A 640-nucleotide genomic window follows, 5' to 3' on the forward strand; every position below is an offset into this window, starting at 1 on the left:
CCTCAACATCCAAGCGAGCGGCATCGGACGTCACGTGCACAGCTGCTGCTTCTTCAACAGCGGCGCAAGCAGCGGAGTCGCCTCTTCCCGCAGCAAAACGAGCAGCATCGAGTGGCACGCGCACCGCTACCGTTGCCGCTACTGCTACCACTCGCTCTGAATCCACGGTATCTGCTGCGGCTACGCCGCCGAATCGGCACAACGTCGCGCCAATATTTCGGTCGAAATCGGGGACAAAAAAAAAATATCTGATGCACCACGCGGCGGCTGACAAGTTTATTGGCGTTCTGAAGTTGATGGATGATTACTGCATGCGATGTACCATTCGACAGGCGAAACCCGTCCTGAAGGCCGAGCATCAATGCGTATCTAATCGTGTTTGCAAGCGGTGTCACTTCGGAGGACACCAGACAAGTGAATGTTTCGTGGGCTTCGCATATCCCAAATGGACGTGCTGCTACGCTTGTGGAATGCCAAAGGGGATTCGTGGATGGGATACATGGAATCACCGTTGCAGGCAGTCTCAAGGACTGGATTCGGGCCTGAGCTGTCTCCTCCTTTATTCGGACTGTCATCCGGGGCTGCGCGACCTGGCCCAGCGGATGGGCTACAACTTGAGGGAAAGGACATTGAAGGATTT

At 55.3% G+C, this 640-nt stretch overlaps 1 protein-coding gene across 1 annotated transcript in view; it reads left to right on the forward strand.

Annotated features, from left to right (window-relative positions):
* The window catches only part of MONBRDRAFT_5500 (uncharacterized protein), a gene marked incomplete at both ends in the record, with an annotated part of 9,316 nt that extends 9,156 nt beyond the window's left edge, over window positions 1-160 (forward strand). The window contains one exon of the mRNA XM_001742433.1: window positions 61-160. Coding sequence (XP_001742485.1) covers window positions 61-160 — 100 coding nt within the window. The remainder of the gene's footprint in view (window positions 1-60) is intronic.
* Window positions 161-640: the final 480 nt, after the last annotated feature.

Source organism: Monosiga brevicollis, genomic scaffold (genome assembly GCF_000002865.3).
Source record: "Monosiga brevicollis MX1 MONBRscaffold_2 genomic scaffold, whole genome shotgun sequence".
Lineage (NCBI taxonomy): Eukaryota > Choanoflagellata > Craspedida > Salpingoecidae > Monosiga > Monosiga brevicollis.